The sequence below is a fragment of the Podospora pseudocomata genome, chromosome 7 (genome assembly GCF_035222375.1).
Source record: "Podospora pseudocomata strain CBS 415.72m chromosome 7, whole genome shotgun sequence".
Taxonomy (NCBI): Eukaryota; Fungi; Ascomycota; class Sordariomycetes; order Sordariales; family Podosporaceae; genus Podospora; species Podospora pseudocomata.
Genome location: NC_085891.1, coordinates 818,908 through 838,171, shown reverse-complemented (window position 1 = coordinate 838,171; position 19,264 = coordinate 818,908). Strand labels below are relative to the sequence as shown.

The 19,264-nt window shown below is 52.3% G+C and overlaps 3 protein-coding genes across 3 annotated transcripts; 1 reads left to right on the top strand and 2 right to left on the bottom strand.

The window, feature by feature from the left end:
• Positions 1–1,101: 1,101 nt before the first annotated feature.
• Positions 1,102–3,570, bottom strand: QC762_702680 (uncharacterized protein; the record flags this gene model as incomplete). The annotated part of the gene is made up of 1 exon (XM_062893122.1): positions 1,102–3,570. One exon carries the CDS (start codon positions 3,568–3,570, stop codon positions 1,102–1,104), a length of 2,469 nt encoding a protein of 822 aa, XP_062739039.1.
• A 10,803-nt stretch (positions 3,571–14,373) lies between these two features.
• QC762_702690 (uncharacterized protein) lies at positions 14,374–17,984 on the bottom strand. Its single transcript, XM_062893123.1, has 4 exons — positions 17,611–17,984; positions 17,282–17,536; positions 16,295–17,216; positions 14,374–16,232 (listed from the first exon to the last, which is right to left on the bottom strand). The coding sequence occupies exons 3-4, from the start codon at positions 17,213–17,215 to the stop codon at positions 14,700–14,702; spliced, it is 2,454 nt and encodes an 817-aa protein (XP_062739038.1). The 5' UTR covers position 17,216; positions 17,282–17,536; positions 17,611–17,984; the 3' UTR covers positions 14,374–14,699.
• On the top strand, positions 17,964–19,070 carry ARL2 (ADP-ribosylation factor-like protein 2). Its single transcript, XM_062893124.1, is given in 7 exon segments — positions 17,964–18,128; positions 18,140–18,211; positions 18,268–18,378; positions 18,436–18,452; positions 18,507–18,652; positions 18,706–18,786; positions 18,861–19,070. 6 exon segments carry the CDS (start codon positions 18,153–18,155, stop codon positions 18,990–18,992), a joined length of 546 nt encoding a protein of 181 aa, XP_062739037.1. The 5' UTR covers positions 17,964–18,128; positions 18,140–18,152; the 3' UTR covers positions 18,993–19,070.
• Positions 19,071–19,264: the final 194 nt, after the last annotated feature.

The following is a 19,264-nucleotide window of genomic DNA, read 5'->3' as shown; positions in this document are numbered from 1 at the left end:
CCTGCCAAGAATATGACGACGCAAGCTCCACCTCACCACCTGAACCCTCTCACCCAGGGTTACATAAGCATCAAGATCACTTCACGCAGCATCACCGCTTTATTAGTGCATAAGGTAGGTACCTAGGTAGGTAGGTAGTGTTGCAGCTTCATCCAAGCTACAATGATGTCATACATCACGTTCCCTTTTCAGTCGTTTTGTTTTCAAATTTCTGTTTCATGTTCAAGTATGAAGCTGATTAGATACACCTCTATGTGCTCCCTTTCCCTCCAAGAACGAAACCACATGAAGCAGAAGCCAAGTATGAAGACAAAGATGAACGGGCAAAATCGTAACTATTTCAACCCCTTTCCCTTAATCATTCTTGCCATGCCACTTCTCCAGCACAGGGCTTTATCTGTTTGGCTTTCTTTTCCGCCCCTTCCCCTGTACAAGTTTTCCCTTTCCAAAGTAATCGTCGTCATACCCGTCATCTCATCATTCCAACCATTCCATGCTCTCCCCTTCCTGCCGCTGGGGTATGAACACACTGGGAAACAAGCAGAAGGGTACCGCCCTCTTTGCTGTCCGCCAGCACATTCCCATATGCAACCACCATATACCCCCTTTGCCCTTCTTGATGGAAATGACGATGATGAAGACAGAAAGAAAAGAAATATGACCAAATAAAGAAAACAGATGGGCCGTCTGAGCCCGCACTCCCCTCGTAGTTCGAGGGGACATTCCGAGTTTTTTCTCTTTCCAAACCGAACCAAAAGAAAAGAGATGTTAAATGAGAGAGCGAAAGATACAGATAAAGAAAAGCGAGGTAGGTAGATGTGACAACAGATCGCCTCCCCCAAACAGGTAAACTCCTTTTTTCTCTTCCCTGCCCAGCCTTAATGATGATGAGCCAAACAAGATCCAAACAAAACCCAACTCTATGATTCAATCCGCTCACGAAATGCTTGGTAGTATAACAGTAATATGACAAGACAAAGAAAAATGTGGTGGCAGAGACCGCTGCGATGGTAATCTCTGGTGTCGGACGAGGTACTTGGTGGTACATTCTTGAAGAGGTATGTGTACGTATATATGTGTGTGGGTATATATTGATATGTTTTAGATGCGGTTCCCCGTCAATTGAACAGACGGGAAGAGCGTATATTGGTTAGGAGGAGGGGGGGTGCTGAGACTGGCTGTCCTTGCGCGTCCACGCTTGGCTTGCACGAAGCTCTTGGTCTTCGCTGGCCACGTCTCCTCGGTGGCCAGATGCAAGAGGTTCGACTCGCTGCCGCGGCTCCTGAACTCCCGACGGCGACCGGTGGGCCTGGTCACCTCCTCGGACTCGGGAAGAGTCGGCATGGCACCTGACTCAAGCGTAGGGAATGCCTCTGGCTTCAGTGGATAGTTGTCCAAGTCCAATGAGGTCGTGCTGGGGGTCAACTGCGTGAAGTCGGTCATGGTGGAAGCGGCAGAGATGTGCTTCCCAAAGCCCGAGTGGGCGCTCTCGTAGGTGCCTGTCGTGGAGGCACTCGTCCGATAGCGGTGCGAGTCGCGCAGGGCAACATCGTGGTGCTCGTCCTCCTCAGCTTCACAAGCCAGCATTTGCTGCTGGAAATCCATGGGAATCAAGAGTGACGGAGACAGAGTGAAACCATGGCACTCTTTGAAGCTTGACGCATCCGATGGCTTTCTAACATGAAGCAGACGCTTTGGCTCGGCCAGGGGAAGCGAAAAGTTGGAAGCGCTGGGGTTGGGGCCCGTGACCGGTGTGACGGCCTCGTGAGCAGTGGGAGACAGAGGGCTGACGGGACTCAAAGCGGGCACATTGAACCGCGCCACTGAAAGCATGGTGGGGGAGACATCGCAAGAGTCGATACGGCGGTCATTGTCATCTACGGGCGTGGCACTATCTCGGCTGAGCTCGAAGGACGGCCGCTGCCACTCATAATCACAGTCTGCCTCGGCCGCATGCTCGTAGCAATAGTCGATATCATCCTCCCAGTTGTCTCTGTAGATGCCGTCGGTGCCCTCGTTCAAGACAGCCTCGAGAGCACGTTGCGCGGCAATCAGATCGAACCGGCCCAACGTCTCCGACGCTTGGCTTTCTCGACGGTCAGCGTCATCGTTGTTCCGAATGGAGAACGCCCTAAGCATCGGCACCGATTGGCTTCCACGCAGCGACGAGTTGCTGGCAACGCTAGCCCGCGACTTCTTGGCCACAAACGCACCCTCTTCCTCCTCTGGCACATCCGGCAAGGTGAACTCTGATGCATTGGCGCTCGGGGAGGGCAGCGGCCAGTTGGCGTCACCAGAAGGGCTTCTGATGTGCGCAGAGATGTGCTCGGGAATGACGCCCATGTCTGGCCCAGGAACATAGCCAGACGAGGTTGGTGGCGGGCTCCCAGCCTCCGCGATCTGTGAGAACGGCTGGGGGTAACGGAAGCTGGTGTTTGGCCTGTCCATGGAGTCGAGCCGCTCGTGCCGAGAAGACATGCGGCTGGAAACGCGAGGGGGTGGAAGAGGGGGATATGGTGTATTGCTCTCAATGGGAGACCTTGGGGGACGTGGCGGTGGAATCATGCCTAGGTGGTCTTGCGATTGCGAGCGCTTGAGGAGGCGACGTGGAGAACGCTTCATGATACCCGATGGAGGTCGGGTCAATGTGCTCCTTGCCAACTCTTCGGTCAAAACCCCCATCCCATCATCGTCACCGAGAGGAAGTGAGTCGGATGAGAAGTCATTGAAATGCAAATCATCCGCCCTGATTCCCTTCAGCGCACCAGTGGGAGGCGCTTGCGAGGCACGAACTTGGGAAAACTCGGAGGCCAACGCTTGTCGATTTGTCCGCTGCAGGTCGGGCAGGTGGTCCTTCTGAGTATGCGTTACGTGTTGGAAGTTATAGGGGCCGGAGATCTGGATCTTGCGGGAGGCATCGTTGGTATCCGCTCTTGAACCACGACGCAGCCCGAACAAGGATGGAATGCTCGAGTCCCGACTAGGCATCGATGTCGGAGGAGGAGGCAAGAGCAAAGATTCTGAACCACCCTCTCCCGAATACACCGAGTTTGCTGCCGAGCTCTGGGCGCTGCTTTCGCGTCTTAGTCTTCCTCTCCGGTTGAAAAGCGATTTGCTAAAGAACTGCACGCTCTCGGGGCGATCCTTCGACGGCATGCTGCTCGATGTTGACCGGCCTGATGATTTCCGCGACAACGTCCTAGCCTCGAGAACATTCTCCCACGAAGGTCTATCCGCCGAAGTAAGAGACCGCAACGAAGACGAGCCGGAGGAGTGGCTTTGGTGCTTGTCTCGAACCGACGCTCGCTGCATCTGTCTGCGAATACTCTCCGGTGATGGTGGCGCATCGATGGCAGGTCCGAGAAAGTTCTCCAGACTCTGGTCCATGGGAACGTCGACATGATCCCAAGGCGTTACATCAGCGGAAGCCGGGACTGGTAGCACGACAGGTGGTGGCGGCGGCGCTGATTCTGTCCTCTCATCCTTCAACTGCTTGTCCGCCTTCTGCCGCGACCCCGAGCTCTTGTCGACCGCGTACACCGGAAGCTGAGAAACCGCCCACATCTGCATGGTGGGCGGTGGTGTTGGTATTCCTGTTGGTTTCTGGTTCAACGGCTGTACTTTTCTTGTCAACTGACGTCTGTCAGCTGGACTCTGCGCTTTCTCGATCTCCCTGATCCTCTGTTTGGTAGTTTCGTCTGAATGGTTGATATGCCGTGGTGATTGGACGGGGGATGGGCGAGCGAGTGGAGACCTGTGACTGGGTGTTTATGCGTTATGCTTTGGTGGTGAGATGGTAGTGGGTGGTGGCGAAGTCGTGATGCGAGACGTCGACGAAGGGGGAACGCGTCCAGGGCGGTTTGCAAAACCAACAACGATGCAATGCGATGTGACGGGAAAGGAGTGACAAGTCGTCGACGTCGACGCCTGGGGAAAGCAGTCGGGAAGTTGGAGACGTATTATTTTTAGAGAGAGAGAGCCGGAAACCACTCAATTGTGGGGGATGGACAGCTCCGGGGTCCCCATATATTAATTCTCCAGAGACGGGACCCAAGAGTGATTTCCCATCCTGGCAGCTCCTCGCAATGCACTTGGGATCTTGCGTTGCTGGGAGCCAGCGGCGCCAATGGCGAGGGTGCCGTGGCTTCGTCGTCCCGCTTTCCAGGGGGCTCCCTGTCAACAAAAGATTCTGGAGCTTTCAGGGGAGGGGTGGTGGAGGGTGAAGGGTGTCGATAGCTGCACCCCGCCGACCCGACGGTGTGTGTCTGCTAGTGCCCACCGTTAGGGACCGAGAACCTGTTGGGAAAACGCTGGTGGTTTGTTGCATGGACTGTGCCACAAAACGGTGAGGATCACGGCGACGGCGTAGGCGATTGTTAGCCTCTCTGGCTTCCTATCCACTGACGATCATCGTCATCTCCAGATACGCCCTCATCCATGAAGAAACTTGGAAGCCAGACGTGTGTTTCTTCGGCCCCGCACTCTTCAGCGTGGCCTTCCGTTGTCTCAGACATCGGGATAAGCCGAGGCATGGGCTCTGGGCAGGCGGACGGGACTGCTCAGACAACGGGCGACTGATCAGGAAACGGCCGAAGCTTTTAGATGTAATTCATCAAGCAACGACAACTCGAGAGCATGGCCCTGTATTTGGGGACCCGGGTGCGATGCTGAGTGACAGCTGACAGGAGCAGGGAGAAGCAGGAGCATGCGCTAAGGTTGCAGTACGGCTCCAATATAAAACTGACAGTACTGCCGTCGGCGTACGGCTCACATGGGCCGTCCCTGGGTCGACGACATGCTGAATATACGGAAGCGAAAAGAAGCGAGAGCGGTCCAGAAAGACCACGGAAGGGTTGTTCAGCTCCTACGACACGGTGCTTACTGCCCAGCGGTGGTGTGAGGGTGGATATCTGGATGTATCTGAATGACCATTGTTTGCCCGGACGGGAGGGAGGGGACAGAGAGGTGTGTTTGTTCACAGTGGTTGTGTGAAAGATATTCCACGCGGCTTTCAGATGACTTGTCTCATGCTAAAGACTCGGCACAATACAACCTCGAGCGTGTCGTGCGTGTTGTTTCTGTAGGCAAGCTTCCGTGCTGGGTCCGGGGGAGGGTAACAATAAATTTAGCCCTCGTGAAACTGATTCGCCAGAGCTGTCGAGCATGTGCAGCAGATGTATGCCGGTAAGTCTTGGACTGCCGCATGTTCATTGCGGTCGCAACGGCGACATCATGTGCTGCTCGTTGATGTTTGAAACAGACAAAAGCCGCGATAGCTCACATGTCTGTCGGAGGAGGTGAGATGAGGCCGAAAGCCATGGTGTATAGTAGACCTTGGCTTGTGTTGACGAGCGGGGTTGAAGAGTTTGAGGAATGTGATTTCCCGAGGAACTCTAGGTAAGACGGCTGATCGACCCAGCGGCCCGATCACGAGCGGCTTTTCTAGCTCCGGGGAAGGGGTCCATCGTCTGTCTGGCTTGGTCAATCATGACTCCCGTCCCGTCTTCACTGTGATGCTATCGCCAGTTCCCATAGCAGGGCCTACTCTAGCAGCAGGTATGGCGGTGGTCTGACAAACACATGTCGAACTGTACTCGCTCTGCAATATTCGGATCGGCGTTTCGTTGTTGGCTTGCGCCGCGGATCGACTTTGAAGGAGCCGGCCCATTGGGTGATGCATGAATTCCTTGCAAGGTAATGTCCGGGATGCTTCTTGGTGTTGGTTTGAGTCCTGTTTTGGGCAGGTCGAACAGCCCTGTGGCTCCAGGGTTCACTATGGGGAGACAGGCCCAGTGCCTTCCTGTTCCTGTCAAGTTGGAAACTTTAGCTCACCTAACCCCCACTCTCCACATGCTATTTCGCACCACTATCTATCAGCTACCTTACGGGTAGAGAATGATTGCTTCAAACTCTCGACTCGTCATCCAAGGCATCTGATGGCTGCTCAATCAATTCGAAAACACGGCCGACAACCCAATGATCAAGCAACAATTCTCGAGAAGGTGTTGCAGACTAAGCAAAAGTCCGGCTAAAAGCGAAACAAGGCGGAAGTGCTTTCCGACACCAACTCAACCGTCGACCGTTTTATTGTTCTTTGGGTTTCTGGATGGGACCGCTACGGGGTAGACCGTAATGAGAGGATCCAGCGCTCCGGAACCCGTTATTTTTTTCTAGACCCACCAACCGCCGTTTTATTGCTCTGCTTTGAACGGCTGAAAGAATTTTGGGTGTTGGTGTGGACCGTGAGGCACATCTCCACGCTATCCCCACGCTATCGATGCTGTTGTCCGTGGTCATTTAGCTAACAATCTGACAGGAGGCACTTCCCCTGGAATTCGATGCATCGGGTAGTTTTGTTCTGCTCTTGGAAGACAAAAGTACTAGTTTCGAAAAAAGCACAGCAACAAGTCTGCCACCGTGCCGTAAGAAGGCCACAGCATACTGATAGCTACCACCAGTAGGAGCTCGTGCTGTACGACACAACGGGAGTCCCGGGAGGCACTGTCATAGGCCATCCATTCAAAACGGAACGCGATTCTACGAATTCCGCCGAACGAACTTTTGTTGCCAATGGATTCCCTGACAGTTAACCATTGGCCAATAAAACCTACCATCGAGTCGCAAGACCCATCGCCAATGGCGTGCAAAAACAGCCTTTCCCAGGGACCACTGCCAGTCCCGGTAAGCTGGGATTAGAAACGGCGGGGTTGGATTTCTATCCTATCGTCCACCTACTTTTGAAGATCCAACCATCACTTGTACAAAGTTATTGTCGATGGCCAGTGCCAACGCTGGTTTTTGGGGCCTGTCTGGCCACTGATCCGGGAAAGCGACTCAAATCGGCCCGTGGTATAGGCACATATCATCGCATATCTTTGACAGCATATGCTCGTCATCAGGCTATTTGAGGTCGATAACCAACCGCCTTTCAGTCGACCAACAGACCGGGAAGGTGCCGCTGACGGGCTGATGGATGGGCACGAATCCGGGAAAAACAGAACATGTTTGAGACGGTGCCGTTCTCGGCCGGAAAGACAGCTAAAATTCTCATTCCTTTATGCACCGGATGTCCTTCACGGAAGGGATTCGAGAGCTGGACGTTGGGGAAGTTACAAGACGCAAGCCACAACAAACTATCTAGATCACAACAGCGTTGGGTTGGCTACCAGCCGTGCGTTACCAAGGGCACGGAACAGCCGCGCCGGACTTCTGTTGCAGAAGACCTTTGTCCACGGAGACCGAACATATCATCTCGCACACCAGCATGTCACACATATGCATCGTGTCGTCGGGGAACTTGGCAGGACGGCGAGAGACAGACATTATCAATCATGTAGCCGTGGAGCGCAACTGATATCACTATCTGTGGTGATGGCTCACTGCTTCTTCGTCACGACACACCGATGACCGAATTGCGTCCCTGTTCTGGAAGCCCAAGTCGCTGCACCCACCCGCGTTCGAGGCTTGATTCTGGTTGGATCGCGGGAAATCAACCGTGTCAGCCGCAGCCCCTGCATGCCACGAACCATGACCAAAAGGGGCTAAACCCAGCCGGTCGGGCTTCCTTTCTGCACACTAACGTCAAGCTGGGGCATGATTTCTCCAACGGGGAAGGCTGGCGGTGGTCCAGGGGCGGGAAAGCTGGCGGGGTGGCCCCTGTAGAACCCCCCATCTGCGTGTACTTGCTTGCGGCCGTACCTGCAGAAAAGACCTCGGGCCCAGCCATGGCCAGCATAATAAGGGCGGTTTCGCTCTCGTTCGACTTCTGATCTTCAGTTGACGGCTGGCCAAGGCTTGCTGACCCGAGGTTCTCCTGATAGCGGCCTGATGGGGAGTGAAGAAGTTCCAAACTTCAAACACGAGGCTAAATCACCAGTTTTGGACATGATCTGCGATACGTCATGCATATTGGAGTTGAAGTCGAGCTGTGCTGAGACTTGGTTGGCGAGCTTGCCCATATATTTGCTTGAGAAAGGTCGCAGACACTGCACGATACAATAACCGGTCAAGACAACAGGCACAATGGGGGGTTGCGGTTGCTGCCAACTGAGGCGGAATGGCATATTAACCCACCATCAGGAATTCGACCAAGCCTGGGCTCTTTGGAAGTGCATGGGCCCGAACCAAAGAACGCAACACCATCATCGACAGCAGCGGGCAAGAAACACGATGACGACTTCCGTTTCGAAACGGGACAAACTACCCACTCCACTTCAAGTTCATGCCCATCCCATGGCCAATGAATAATGACTCGGTTCGTCAAAGTGGAAAACGTGAAGCTTTGCTCGTATGTACATGCAGCTCCAATCTTGCTTGGGACAACCTCCTCGGCGAGTTTATTCATGACATACTGTGGCACAACTCGAATATCGTGGTATATGCCATGGAAGCTTTGCAGTTCCTATTTGACGTCCAAGTTGCGATTGGCCAATTCGCTTCACCAAACATAATAGTGTTACACTTGGAGGCACCAAGAAGATGCAGACCCAACTATTTACAAATGGGGTGGAAACAGCGAGACATCGGGGCTGCCAGTGTCTGAGACCGAAACAGGGACTTTGCTGGCTTTGACTGGCTGTTTCGTGCCCACAGTTCGTCCGGCACACAAGAGTAAGGAAAACCCCACAACCTCACGGCAATCGAGGATGAGGTGTGTGAATACTTGCAACCTATCAAGACTCACGAGGAGACGAGGTGGCAGCTGCGATGGAGAATGCGACGGTTGACTCGCAGGCCCGGGCAGGGGAATTCATTGGCGAACCAATATCACAGCCCTGTCCGGGTGGACTAGAATCGCGAGATCCAAAAGGGCCGTTGTCTCTTTCATCGTCAGATCTGGCTTTCGAGGCTGGTGGATGACATGGTGACATCTCCATATCGCTAGCAACTTGTCGCGAACCTTTGAGCGGTCAGCTCGGTGGACCGCAGTGGAGTCCCCTGTCCACGCGTCTGGCTTTCCAAGGAGCAGGGACAAGTGAGGTTGTCAAATGGCCAAGGCGGCACCAGGCGGCGCTCAACGGCAGAGCAAGGGAAACACTCCGATCTCTGGCCGACTGTCCCTGCCGCCGACCGTTTTGCCAACGGATGGAAGGGCGATGATGGTGTGAAGCTGCTCTCCTTGTGTCTTCAACAACGACAGATGCAAAACAGTCGAACCACATGTAAACCGAGGATGGGGTTTTTCAAATGCCTCGGAGGTTCATCAAGAAGAAGCAGATCGCAAAGCAGTTGATGGAGACAATGATGCACAGGGGCCGGAGAAGCTTAGCTGCAGACTACTGCAACCCCTTCCAACTTCCTGATTGGTAAGGTGCTAACAATTTTTTTAAACTCTTTGCTGCACATAGTTCCTGATTCTTAACAACGTCGGTATGCTACGGAGCGGAGAGCTCCATTCATCAACCAGTTGAACGGTTCCGCTGTCAAACCACGAATCCCACGAAATCCTCTTCCCTTTTCTGTACGTCTTTCTCGGTTTTCTCTCCTTTTGCAACTTCTGCCGAAGCGTTTGGGGCACACCAGGTGTTTGCAAGGACAGGGTCCGAGGGGAAGGTCACCCCACAGTTCCGTGTCTTGGTTTTTCGGGGCTTGAACTCGACGGCCGGGGGTGGGAGAGGGGGAGGAAGCTTTGACGGCCGGCCAACTCTGCGGCCACCACCACGCGAGATGGAAGCGTCCCCAGAGTCCGGTTCTGCAGCGCGCTGGGAGAGAGACAAGCCCGACGTTTGCATGATGGAAGACTGTTCCTTGTCTTGGCCGGTGGATCCTTTGCTATCTTTTTCTCTATCTTCTGACATTTTTTTCCTTTTTTGAAGGCTTTTTTTGTTGACCGCAGGATGTGGTCTGTTTCTAGGTACTCTCTCCAACAACAACCAGAGGACTTCGGCTCGAAGCGGGGTTCAGAGTGACATCTCCAGCCCAAGCTTTCCGGTAGTAACTCCCGCCGGCAGCACTTCCGGTAGGGATACACAGAGGACTCCGCCAAAGAGCTCAAAGCTCCCGCATAGCAGAAAAGAATTACCTCAGCAGGATCGACCCTGGATGGTTTTGCTTGCTGCCAACTGCTGCGCTTGGAATGTTTCTTTTTAGCGGGGGCTTGACTTGACCTGGTGCTGGGGCCCCAAGTGCGTCGTGGTGATTTGCTTGCCTTGCCTTGCTTGTTGCTCACGGGACTCAAAACGGCAGGGCACAGCATTCATTGATAACAAGAGATGCGGTGTGACTGAGGAGCAGCGCAAAAGGTCTTGATGGGGCTGTCCCGTCTCATCACAGAGGAGTCTGTTCTTGTCGGTGCGAAAGCAACAGCAAACCTTGTTCGAAAAGAGGAGCCTAGGGCATTCAGACGAAACATACCGCCAGAAAGTTTGACATGCTGTTCAGCCCCCTTATACGCTACTCTACAACCTCGTGGGAATGGTCTCACCAACAGCAGCGGCACTTTGCTGAGCCCAGCGGTCCGGGCCAGCCCTTCTTTTTTTTTTGTGTAGCCCGCATGAAACACCCCTTGACAGGTGCTATCGGCAAACAAAACAGGGACAACCCTGACAATGGGGTGGTTGAAGGGTGACTCGGAGCGGTCTTCGCTGGCGTCTTTGTTGGCTTCCCTCGTGGTGTCTTGTTCCACAAACAACGCCGGCACCGCCCTACTAGCCAGGTCGAGTTACACGAGGGGTAGGGAACGTGGGAGAGATAGGTCTCCTCTCTCTCTCGCGATAATTTTGCTCCAAAAAGAGAAGAGGATGGCAGCAAAATCCACCCGAATGGACGAGCCAAGTCATGCAGCTTGTTGGCTTCGATTCGTTTCTGCTTTTTCCATTTGTGGTGGAGAGAGAGAGAGGAGAGGAGAAACCCCCCCCACCCTTTTCAGAACAGCAGCAGTGTCCAACCAGGACCCTGGATTCTGCTGGGTTCTGACCCCATTGGGCCAGTAACCCAGCAAGGTTCTCAATCGCTAGACAAGGGAAACCTAGTTCACTTTTTTTGTCTCCGCCCCGGCCGGCGCAGGAACGAAGAAAAGGGTTGACGCCAGTTTTAACCGACAGCTTTTGTTTACCAAGAAGACCCAAGACTGTTTATTATGCGGGCATACGGCAGAAGGAGAGACAAGAAAGTCTGTGCCAAAACGGCAGGAAGGAGAACCCTTGAAGACTGATGACAGCAGAAGAAGAAAAAGCAAAGAAACAACACTTTCCTGTCGTTGGCTTGCTGCTCGGTTTCCGTCTGCCGGCGATCAGATACCAACAACCCACACAAGCGATAGGGCGGACAAGGGTTACCATCTACCTAGCCAAGACTGAAAAGGCGGGATCTAGAGGGGGGAAAAAGGACGACCAAACATCTTGAGGGTTGGGTGGTATCAGCAGCCGAAAGGGGGTATTTTTTTTTCTGTCTTTGTGTTGTTTCCGCTTTTCTGTGTTGTAGTCTACGCGGTAGTGCGAGTTGCTATGATGCTGACCGGCCATTGGGACTGGGGACGACAGGGCATTTATAGACGACTCCGGGCCAATTGGATGGACGGCAGTTATTGGGGGGTGATACGTGGTGATCTGACTGGATAGGAAGTGGATAGTTATCTGTCTGGATGGATGGACAGCTGGGTCAAACTCGTATGAGTGAGCGTGCTCCGTAGGAAGGTAACGTACATATGTGTATGTACGGGATAAATCACAAGTGGGTAAACAGCCAAGGTAAGGGGTGTAAGTTGAAGGATTGTAAGCACTGCTCGGACTTTACTTCTTTGACATCCATGGAAGTGGGCGGATCTGCAATTCATGCGAAGAGCCTTCGTTGGCTTTGCAGGTCTGGCGGAGCAGGAGGAGCGGCTGAAGGTGATAACGTGATGTTCTTGTTGACAAAGGAAAACAGGGGATGAGGTTCTTCGGATGCTGTCTTCAGGGGCTGTATGTGGTTGCGTAGCTTTTCACGGGAGGTTCCAGTGATGACTTCCTCCTGTCAGCATACAACCATCCTCCTGGCGGAGAAAAAAGAAAGGCAGGGCTGGCTGACGCGGCAGTAGCGGGACGGACGTGGTCCGGCATTGTTCTGTTTGGTGGTGTTGGCTGTGGCAAGTGCCGATCAACAGCCTGCCTACCCGACATCTATCATGGAGTTGCAACATTTTCGCTATAGCTCGCGTATAAGAGGTTGAGATACTCGGGGAAGTTCACCCGGCTGGAGAATCTCACCAATATGCAGGTACGAAAGTGGTGGCGGGAGTGCAGTGGTGTGGTGAGAAGTGTGGTAAGTGGCACACGAAACAGGCTGACGCTTTCATGACATGACTTTGCTTGTGTGGTCACAACTCTTCGGATAGTTCTCCATCTCATCGATTCGGTAATTGAGGTATTGGACCATGATGATGGGGTAAGCAAGATGGGATGTTTAGTAACGAGACGTCTCAGGTTCGCCATCGTCGGTCTGATCGCTACTATCGGCAACGTTCAACACCATCATCGGCATCATCACCACCAAGTAGGTTGGGAGCTGCCACAAACCTAGCCTTCAATCTCCATATCCCTCCGTTTTTGAAACTTACCCACCGACTCACTGCCTGATTCGCCTGCAGGAATTGATTACCACCCGTACTCTCCCCCACTTCCAAGGGATTCCAAAAAACGCAACGAGACGGCACAGCTTACAGAACCATGGACTCTCAGCAGAAGCCCGAACAACACGCAGCAGAAATACAACGCAGATGCGGAGTTCTTGTTCTGTGGCTTATGGGGGGGCATGGTATGTATGTATGTATGTATGTACGACAGCAACCAACGGCCAGTACACACTCGCCAACGGCTCGCTCGAGGAGAGAATTGATACGATTCGATCCCCGGATCTTGTTCCGTCCGGGACGGCTTGTAGAATTTTTGGCCAGATGTGTTACCAACTGGGAAATATGAGTGTCAAGTTCATGATTACTTTACTTCTCCAGTATGATGCGGGGGAGAGATGGAGACGGGGACGGATCCATAGTTCGGCAAGTGTCAAGTCTGAGATCTTTGAAGTCTAGACTTTTTGACAGCAGGTCGGCAAAGCAGAGGTGGTATTGGTTTCTCTCACTTGCTTTCTCACGTTATCTCTCGCGTTACTTTTCTGAATTTTTGGAAGTGTCTGTCTTCTGTGAAGACAATTGGAAAGTCTGGTAGAGGTAATTACCACCTCTCCACGCCACTTCGTTTCATCCCGTCCCGTGCCTTCTTTCTCGCAGCTGAAATATCTACTGGAGAAACTCGGGCGTCTGGTTATCAATCAACGGTAGGTGCCTACTCACGATTGCGCTTAAGTTGCAATTGTCTTCCTACTCTTCAACACCTCTTTTACCACTTCTATACCCCATTGGATATATGTACAGCAACCAAACCCCAACGTCTCTTCAACCCACCGGTCCCCAATCTATGGAAACGAGACCATGACATGTTTCAGATCTCTTCTCCTCCCTTCCATCTCTCCCCTCCAGTCCCCGCCCAAAAAGGCAAAAGAGCTACCGTCGAAAATCTCGATTGGGCTTCCGGGTAAAATCATATATTTTACCCTTGGTTGACAGCTCTCTGGTACCTCCAATTCCAATTCCTTCAATGTTGCATTCGCCGACCGCGCCATACATCGCAGACATAAAATTGTCCAAACTGAGCGAGGCCTGCATACAAGAGCCAGAACCAGACAATTGGAACAAGCGAAAAGGGTGAAATAAACTTCCCACTTTGGGTCTTTTATACATTGAGCTCTTTTCTCTTAAGCATGCATGCATCCCTCGGGAGCTCGGTTACGTAGCGAACCTAGGCGGGAAGCAAAAGGGTTGTGGGTTGGCTGATATCTACACCACAACCACACCACTCTACACCACCTACCCATTACGTATAACCACCACCGAATAATCGCACACCTCACCACGGGCCAAAGCTGAAGAAAGGGTTTCGGACCGAAAACTCGAAACTGACGGCCGCTTCTGCGTGACCGGTAACCGGGGTTCAATGGGGAAACTGTGGAAGAAAAGGGAAGGGGGGGGGTATATGATATGAGCTATGATAAGGTGTATATGAGGGCGTGATAAGATATAGGCAAACGTTTTTTTCACAATCCTAGGTATAAAGAGCATCAATATCAAAACAAAAAGACGTAAAAGATGGCAAGGATTGGCACGGAAGCGGAGTGTGAATAGGCAACACAAGAATTCTTGATAGTCAGCGAAAGGGGTAGAGATGTAAACAAACCCTTCCACAACAATCAGGGACCTGAGTCTATGCAGCATCATTACAATTTCCATTGTAGCATGAAGCATAGTCTAGAGAGAACAGAAAGAATCTCAAAATCTTAGGCAGTATCAATATGTCCAAAAAATGGAAGAACAAGAAAGCACCAGCAAGATTCTTCTCGCCGCTATAATACAACAACCACTGGTTGTTTCTCTTTTCCTTTGCCCACCGACTACCAAAACTAATGTCACAATGATTATGTCTGTATAGACCCTTTCGCCCTCCTTCCGACCATGACACACTAAACCTACACATCCACAGTAATTATCTTCCCACGCTGGTAATGCCATCTTGGAAGATGGCCGCAAATATTACCAATCATGTCAGTAAGGCATACATTACTACTTTCAACCGTAAAAACCTTCTGCCTCAAGGCAGACTCCTCCCCTCCCCTCCCCGTTGACGAGTACCCCTTGCTCTCAGCCAGCCCATATCAGCCACTCCCGAGAACTAGAAGCCATCATCAGAATCAGGCAGGCCTGAGGTGCAGTAATACTCCCACACAAACTCATCGAGCCAGAAGACTTTCTTGTTGCCATCTTCTTCCTTCGGCTCCCTCAGCTTCGATGACTGATGGACAGCCTCAAATGTGACCAGCTTGATGAATGGAAGCTTCTCTTCCAAAAACTTCTTCACCCAGTCCAAGTCCTTGACATAATCCTTGAGAGCTGGGTGTCGTGTCGGGTTGTTCAGTTGCCAGCGGGGCCTGTGCTTGAACTTGTAGCTGATTTGGACGTTGTAATACTTTCTGGGCCTGTTCCGCCTGGCCTCCTCTTTCTTCAGCTCCTCCATGGGGGTTCCCTTCAAATCGTCATCTTGCAACTTGTGGTAAATCGGATTGTTGTGGATGTCGATAAAATCGATTCCCGTGCGAGGAATGTGCGGGGGCGACATGAAAGCCAGCAGCTTGTCGAGGAGACAGAATCCCAACTTATTCCGACGATGCTTGGGATCGACCCAGACATGGAGTCTGGCCGTATACCGGCTTGTGCCTTGTCCACTGCCAGCGATGCCTGACTGCCAAACGCTGGCATAGGCAAACCCAAGGATTTGACCCTTGACAAATCCTTGCCTTGCGGCGTCCTGCTCATTGTAAGGGACTTGGGGTTCGTCGGACCACTGAAGGTTGCCCTCCTTCAAACGCAAACCACGAGCGCTGCCGTAGACGGCGACGATGAAAGGCATTGAGAACTCACGAGAGGTCCGCAAGACCGTTTCCCAATCTTCAGCCGCAGGAGGTTCCGAGTCAACAACCTGAAAGCCACTCCTCATTTCAGCCTCATAGATTTGGCTGACTGCTCTCATATCAACCACTTCGGCGGGGCGTAGGAAGGCCGGAATCTTGGGAACACCCCGATCGTAAGGAGTCATTGCAGTCGCTTCATCCTCCGGCTGGGGCTCAGGCTTGACGTACTCTTCCACTTTCCCCGGCTTGTAGGCCAGCTGACGTTCTTGAGCCTTGAGGCCCTTCTTCTTTTTGTACTTGTGTTGCTCAGCAAATCTGCGGTGAATCAGGAGATTGCTGGACCAGTTACGTCGTCGCCAGTCCTCTTCCCCCGTCAGCGCGGAATTATCGCCTATAATTGTGTCAGGGAAGTGAGCAGGCTCCACAAGTAAGCCGGTGTTGGTGTCGACATCGGACTTCCAATGGTCAGGTACCTCATCACGAAGAAATCGAGGCCTCACGTCGTCTGGAACACCCTGGACCCAAGTAGTGACGAAAGGCGTGAGGTAATGCTCGGTGTCGAAGTACTCGTCATCATTGTCACGATGGTGAAATGCCTTCGCCCAATTGGTCTGGTAAAATTTACCTTGCCTGTCCACAAAAACATCCCTCTCCAAGGCAATGCAGTTGCGAACGTCACGGGTGTCCGGAAGTTCTTGGACGCCCGTATCGCTGATGTCAATGGTGCTCACCGAGGCGGGAGGGCTATTCTCAGAGCCATGAAAGTTCATGTCGGGACGGGGGATCCTATATGTAGTCTGCGCGGGAATCCAGGTTAGACATAGGGCGTACCCTGATGTGGAGAAAGGCGTGTACTTACAAGATCTGGAGAGATGTTCTCAGCCTTGAGTGGGAGAATCGCCAAGCGCTCACTCGACGGGCGTTTGGCAGGGGTGTGAGCGAGAGGCATGTGTTGGGCTGTACTAGTAGATACAGGAAGGCTCGCTTTCTCGACTTTGGCAGTCGATGGATTCTGCCTCGAAGTTGAAGCAGCACCTGTTGGCCCAGGCTGGCCAGGCTGGGTGCCCGCAGACACGAATTTCTGACGAAGATGAGGGGCTATATAGCGTCTCGACTGATTTACTTTTGGATCGTAAGGTGAATCGACAGTTGTGCCCCAGTTTCCTCTCGAAGTTGATGGGCCCCGTGCGTCATACCAACCACTTGGAGCTGCTAAAGGGAACCCATAGCTACCAGTGCCCGGTCCAGGCTTTGGGATCACGCGCGACCCGCTCTTCTGAACATTGGCGGCAGATGTTGAATTCTCAATCTTCACAGCGGGAGCCGAACCCCAATCCTCGTCCCAATCAGACTTCAGAGCAGGAGTCGAGCCCCAACCGTCGTCCCAATTATTGGGGGCAGCCGGGCCGCAACCATCACCCCAATCGTCGGCATGAGACTGTGACTGGGGAGGGGCCATCGCAATTCTAGCCGACTCCTCGAGGGCCTCTCGTGTAATCGGGGGAACGTGCCACCCATCCTTGTCTCTGTACGGGATACTCGAGACAATACCGGAGAGCTTCTCCTGGGAAGCAACCGGCTCTGGGGCATATCCAAGCCCTGTCCTGTCGGTAGGGGCTCGCTGATCGGCAAGGATACGATCAAGAGAGTTGGACTCCTCCTGCTGACCAAGTCTCTTGATTCCATGGCGAGGGTTGAATCTGGCTGCGGCAGCCATGAAGTTGGCGGTCGACTCGATCGAGTCTAGGTTGGGTATCTGGGGCCCAACTTGCTTGTACATGCTGTCGAGCGGACAACAAAGATTAGAAGTCAGAACGAGAAACTAGTAAGCGATGGGAAGAGATACCTGAGGCGAATAGTCGCAACCGAACAGGAGTGAAGTAGATATCTAGTGACAAGATGGGAGTCACCTGTGTGACTCACGGAGGAGAAAAAGGTGATGAGTTCGGCAACTATGAGCCAGGCGACTTCGTAAGGTGGGAATAACTCTGGCGAAAGGTTGCGACTAGGCGAAGCAGCTGGCACCAGGCAGTTGAGAATATCTGCAGTGCGAGAGAAGAAGAGGGACGGGTGAGGTAGGAAGAGAAGGTTGAAGGTTTACCTTAGAGGCTTTAGTAATCTGTTGCCGGCAGAGCAGCCCCTCACTTGACAAAAAAGTCTGATGTTAATTCTGACCTTAGGAAGGAGCGGTTGGATGATGAATATTGCTCTCTGCGGGTACGGCCCGTCAAAGAGAAAAGCGTACCGACTCTGACAGTGCCAAACCTGGAATCACAACCAATGGGGGCTCGGAGCAAACAAAAGACAGGCAAACAGGAGGAAAGAGCCATTTCTCTCTCGAGGAGCAATATCACCTTGTTGTGGTTAGAAGCTCAGTACGTGTCGATTATCTTCAAGGCCAAGCCTCGAAGACATTGCATTCAAACTAGCACCCACACCTTTGCATAATTGTCTCACTGCCTTGAAGTGGTCGTCCCAAGGGTGGTCACGTGCCCAAACCCTCCAAACAATGGGCCACAAAGCTGCGAAAATAGGCATCAGCAATTTCCAAAGAATCAACAAATCCACAATTTGTGACAAATGACATAGTCTCCCTCTAAAAAACACTGTCCCTTTTTTTCTTGAGGTTTTCTTTGTTGATCTGGCTCAGTTCCGCCAAAGCCTTGAACCCCGCAATTAGCAACTGTTGTTAGGCAACCCACAGGCAGGCAACCGCCATGCTGTCCATTTTGAGGAAGGCAAGGTTGAAGGACAAGGAGCTGCGCATTTTGATGCTGTGAGTGAGGGCGTCCATTGTTTCATCAGCCTGTCCAGTCCACTGAGAAATGGTAGTGGTCTTGACAATGCGGGCAAAACCACCATTGTCAAAAAGATCATGGGCGAGGATATCAACACCGTCAGCCCCACCCTTGGCTTCATCATCAAGACGATTGACTATGAAGGGTAAATTATGACCATCTTCAAGCGCTAATACATACTGACTGAGTAACTCCTTTCAAGATACAAGTTAAATATTTGTGAGTGGCACTATCTAACCACACGCCCAAACAACCATCAGCTAACTGTAGCAGGGGATGTCGGCGGTCAAAAGACTCTTCGTTCGTACTGGCGCAATTATTTCGAAAAGACCGACGCCTTGATTTGGGTGGTTGATGCCACAGATCGACTGCGCATTGCCGACTGCAGAGAGGAATTGCATGGGCTCCTTCAGGAAGAGGTAGGTGATTCGAGATCTGTATCGACAGCTAGCTGCTGACATAAGTTGAAAAGCGACTTTCAGGGGCAAGTCTGCTTGTGTTTGCAAATAAGACAGATGTTGAAGGGTGCATGACGGCAGAGGAGCTTAAAGATGTATGCGGCAATGCCACGTCTTCCCATCCCACTGGTGTTATCCAGTGTCCAGACTAACTTATGGTCAACTACAGGGACTGAACCTTGATGAAATTCGAACACATCAGTGGAATATTCTGAGATGTAGCGCTGTCACGGGACAAAACCTGAAAGAAGGTCTGGCTTGGGTTGTGGACGACGCCAAAGCCCGGTTGTTTCTTTACTAAACTCCCCACACATCATAGATCTTGATTTTCGGCAAGAATACGGTTCAAAAATCCAACAATCAACATTTATTCTACCGACCTTGTTTCATTCAATGTCGGTACTTGTTCCAGGATTTCTGGAGGGGCTTGTGATGCACCCCGCCATTGTAACCCAGCGGAGAGGTGGAGAGCCAAACGTCATTGCAGCTGAAATTAGAGTCAAGGAAGAGCCTCCATGATGGTGAGTGTTTTTTAAGCCAGGGGAGAGTTGCCCAGGCAATCCGAGTAAATAA